This window comes from Erigeron canadensis, chromosome 4 (assembly GCF_010389155.1).
Source record: "Erigeron canadensis isolate Cc75 chromosome 4, C_canadensis_v1, whole genome shotgun sequence".
Taxonomy (NCBI): Eukaryota; Viridiplantae; Streptophyta; class Magnoliopsida; order Asterales; family Asteraceae; genus Erigeron; species Erigeron canadensis.
The window spans coordinates 12,268,210-12,273,331 of record NC_057764.1 but is presented as its reverse complement, the minus strand read 5'-3'; the positions used below and the strand labels follow the sequence as shown (position 1 = coordinate 12,273,331).

The 5,122-nt window shown below is 35.6% G+C and overlaps 1 protein-coding gene across 1 annotated transcript; it reads left to right on the top strand.

The window, feature by feature from the left end:
* Nucleotides 1–2,092: 2,092 nt before the first annotated feature.
* LOC122596978 lies at nt 2,093–3,684 on the top strand. The gene is made up of 3 exons (XM_043769619.1): nt 2,093–2,489; nt 2,579–3,019; nt 3,104–3,684. Exons 1-3 carry the CDS (start codon nt 2,093–2,095, stop codon nt 3,682–3,684), a joined length of 1,419 nt encoding a protein of 472 aa, XP_043625554.1.
* The last annotated feature ends 1,438 nt before the right edge of the window (nt 3,685–5,122 follow it).

Genomic DNA, 5,122 nt, shown 5'->3' with positions numbered 1-5,122 from the left:
AATATTAAGTCGTTAGGTTTTTTGTGGTACAGAAATGGAGGAAAACATCATAATATGACTTGAGAAAATTGGTGTAAATTTAAGTTGTAATTTGTATAGTTGACCGCCGGCGATTTGCCGGGATAGATATGAATATAAAGATTACTTTTCAAAAAAAAAAGAAAAAGAAAACTGAAAACACCACCTATAATATATTAGCTAGTTGGCAGCACGGGGATAAAAAAAGAAATGCATATAGGAGAAGACAAAATAAACTACAGCAAGCTATAAACAAATGTCGTCCTAAATAGAAAGGCGCCTGGTGACCCGACCAGTTTTTTAGTAAAATGACCACACTTTTTGCAGCGAGGGTCGTTGCAAAAAGTCCATCGTACGTAACCATACACTGTGGACCATCAAGTCCACAGTGTACGGGCAGTTCTATATATGTAAACTCGTAACGTCATTTTCCCACAATCGTTTTCGTTTCGTTTTCAGTTCTTTCTAAATCTATCAGGTATGTTCTATCTATCTTTCCTCTAGTTATGTTCCTCTATCTTTCCTCTATCTATCTTTCAGTATTATTATTATTATAGTTATAGTTTTCAATATATATATATATATATATGTTTAGGCGTATGTTTATGTTATTGTTTTCATTTATATATATAGATATAGATATATAGATATACATTAGATTTTCAATATATGGCAGACTCTATACTATAAATTGTAGATCTTTAGTATTATTATTATAGTTTATCATTATTTTAGATGGATTTTGAAAGTATATGGGGCGAAATGGGTGCGGAAGGTTTTGAGCTTTACTTAGAAGAACCTGATGAAGAATTTGAGATACCAGAGGCGGCCCCTCATTTTGACTACGACGCTAGGGTTTTCCACACCGATCAAGTATCCTTGTTAACTTAAAAAAAAACTAATTTAGGCGAATATCATTATTAGTTTATATTTTAGTAGTATTTAATTTGTGTTTCGTTGTTAAATTTATTGCATATTTAAAATGTTAGATATTTATTAGTATACAAATTAATGATAATTTAAAAAAAAAAAAAACTAATTTAGGCAAATATCATTAAAATATTTATATTTTAGTACTATTTAATTTGTGTTTCGTTGTTAAATTTATTGCATATTTAAAATGTTAGATATTTATAAGTATACAAATTAATGATAATTTTTTTAAAAAAAAACTAATTTAGGCAAATATCATTAAAATATTTATATTTTAGTACTATTTAATTTGTGTTTCGTTGTTAAATTTATTGCATATTTAAAATGTTAGATATTTATAAGTATACAAATTATTGATAATTATTTTAAAAAAAACTAATTTAAGTGTTCGATTCACACGAAGAATTGTTCAACTGGGCCAAAAGTACAGGATTGCAGCTTGGTTATGTGTTAATCAAACGACGAACAAATTCCAACTTAGCTGGTGTGAAAAATAAAGTGACGATAGTCTGTAATCTTTCTGGGAAAATGGATGATAGGATAGGCGGGCTCGTTATAAAGACACTTAAATGTCAGTGCCCCTTTAGATTAATCGGCCGTTTGACTGATGATGGTTGGAGGGTAACCGTTGTAGACGACACACATAATCACTATCCAGCTGAGAATCTGGAGGGTTACGCGTACGCAAGAAGGTTGACTGAAGATGAGAGATCATTTCTGGAAGATGAATATCAGTGCGGTACTACGCCCCGTAAGATGTTAAAGCTATTGAAAGAAATCTTTCCAGGAAACTTGACCCGCAGTGATGACATTTACAATTTTCAAAAAGCTATGCGGAAGAAGGCAGCCGAAAAACATGGGAACACTCCAATGCAGGTATATTATATCAAATTTACATATCTTTTTATTTATTTACTATGATAGAGTATCTGAAACGACAAACGTACGCCATATTGTTCAAACGAAACAGGTTATGTTCAGTTTGCTTAAGGAACATAATTACTTGTATTATCATCCAACAAACAGTGTATCTGGTCGGTTGGAGAATCTGTTTTTTATACATCCGACATCATTTAAGTTGTGGCGTGCATTTCCTTATGTTATCCAAATAGACGCCACGTACAAAACCAATTTGTACAACATGCCGTTGGTCGAGATCGTTGGTGTCACTCCAACAAACAGGACCTTTAGCATATCATATGCGTTTATCATAAGCGAACAAGAGCATAATTATAGATGGGTGTTGGAGTGTTTGAAGTCGACGTTAGGTGAAGGGTTTGCTGTGCGCGTGGTACTCACGGACAGGGATCTGGCGCTAATGAAAGCATGCAAAACCGTTATGCCTGAAGCATACCATTTACTGTGTAGAGTGCACATATGGAGGAACATAGACAAATTTAGCATGCCATCATTAAAAGGGGAAGGGAAATTGGGGCATTTTTACGGATGGTGGAAAAAACTTTACGAGTCCCGCACACTAGAAGAGTACACCAACAACGAAAAAGATTTAAAAGAGAAGATGGGTCCCCGTTTAGACAGTAAGTGAAGTGCTTTTGAAGTTATTTATTTTTTAATTTTTGGTAAATCACATATACCCACACAAGCTAATCAAATGTTAAATTGACAGAGGTTTACAAGTACCTGCAGAAGGAGTGGCTTTTCCCGTACAAGGAAAAGTTTGTGTCCTTTTGGGTCGATCGGCACCTCAACTACCGTAACTACACTACTAACAGAGTTGAGGCTGAGCATTCACTCCTCAAGTCCGAGTTGCAGGGGAGATGTACATTTCAAAGAATAATTCAATGTGTTAATGATATCCTCCTCGGACAAGATACAGAAATCAAGGGCCAACTGGAGGAAAGCAGGATTTATAGAGCTGGTAAACACAACTACCCATGTTTGAAAGACCTGCTTTGTGTTGTATCTGTGACAGCTCTTGATATAATGGTCGATGAAATTAAACGATTAAAAAATGAGATCGGAAAAGACTTGAGAAAGTGCGGGTGTAAGGTGTGGATTAGTTGTGGCCTTCCATGTGCCTGCCGTCTAGCTGCGTACATGCATTGCAGTAAGTTTATTGAAATATAGGTAATTCATGTTTTTTTTTTGGTAAATGCACATATATTGTAATTATTTTTCGTCAAAAATGTAGACAAACGTGTTGAGGTGCATAACATAAATGACTTTTGGAGAAAGCTAAACCTGACACCGTCGACATGCCTACCTTGTAAAAAACTATACTGGGGACAAAGTGGCAGATTTAGTTCGTATGTGGGTAGCGATTCACGTTTCGCAGACACACAAAGTTATTTCGGAGACCAGAATAACCAAACGCAAGAAGAAACATATAGCTTTGTTGATCAATTATTCTCGACACCCATTACACAGAATACACAAAATCCACAGAACAACCCTGAACCGTTTACACACAACTTTTTCCAGAGTGAGTCAACATCGTTTGACATGAGTCATTACTTAGGCCAGCTCCCTAAGTTCTTTCAAAGATACGTTGTCAATATAAAAAATGTACAGTCTGATGGTAACTGTGGGTTTCGGGCACTGGCTGTTGCTTTGGGTGAAAACGAGCAAAAATTCGAGTGGATTCGTAAACTAATGCTAGAGGAGTATGAGTCCAGGCGCATATACTATGAGGGTGCATTCGCTGGTGACGCTAAACACATACACACTTTGCTATCAATGTCTTGTCCAAATGGTCTCCCACAAGATTACTAGATGATGAATCCATATTGCGCTATGCTTCTGTCTAATGCGTTGGGTGTAATAATTATCTGTTTAAGTCTAGAGGAGAACATCACATGTTTTCCTTTTTGGAAGGGGCCAGACGAGCTATACATAGACGACCCGATATGCATTGCCCTGGTATCGGGGTCGACACATTTTGTTACGGTTTTTTTAGATAAGGACTGCCCAATGCCTTACACCTCAGCTTAGGGACATGATAAACCTGCATCGCAGGCCTGGGTAAGACATCCGAAGTACAGAGACCGTTTGGCTGAGTACCACAGACACATTCAAGCTAATAAGGCACCTACGGGATATGAGATCCTTGAATAGTTTATTTATATCGTATAATTAATTGTTTGTAATTCTTTAACGTAGTTAATAATAGTTATTATAAGTACTAGATATAGTTGATGTATTTTTTTACTTATATTTGTTATGATGATTACTAATAATAGTTGACGTATTCTATAGCTATCTTTGATGTTTTTGTTATTATTTATTTATATAGATTAGGCATTTTTTTTTTTACATTTTTTTGGTTATTATGAGCATCATCATCAACACATCCGAAAAGATAAACACATATACACCACAAACATAATTCATACAATACAAAATATATTGTTTATAACCAGAAAATACTAATGATGAGCATCATCGCTCTCATCATCATCATCATCATCATCATCATCATCATCATCATCATCATCCAAATTGACATGATACGATCCGGCTGAGAATTGAGGGGCTGTGGGCAACTGCTGGGACGGTTGAGGAGGAAAAGGAGTCTGTGCATAACTAGCATAGTTAAATAATTCCTCAAATAAGGAGGAATTCTGGCTAGTCTGAGGTGGGTCATTGTTCAAGTCGAATGATGCACGTGGTTGTCCCTCTGTAAGATGCGTATAGTCATACGCCTGGGTACCCATTGGCCTGATGACCCGCCCTATGCCTCGACGATGCCCCGCCCGGGGTCCCTGCACCTCCATGACAATGTCAGGATCTGGTGTTGGAACGGGGTCCTGTTCAGCCTCCTCCTTCTTCTTCTTGAGCTGAGACTGTCAAAAACGTTACATTATACATAAGGTTGATTAATTAACATTTAGAACTAAAAAATATAAAGTCCTAAAGAGAGACACTACATGTATTTCTTCAGCCATGGGGTGTTCCCACTTTTTATCATTCTTCTTCTTGTGCTTAATCTCGAACAAATCCACCAAGTCCACGTCCTGGTTATTTTCAACCTGTAAACACATCAATTTATCATAAGACATATACATTCTTTAACTTATACTTTTAAACACAAGTATATATATTTAATACATATATATCATAAGAAATATACATTCTTTAACTTATACTTTTAAACACAAGTGTATATATTTAATAGATATATATCATAAGAAATATACATTAATTAACTTAT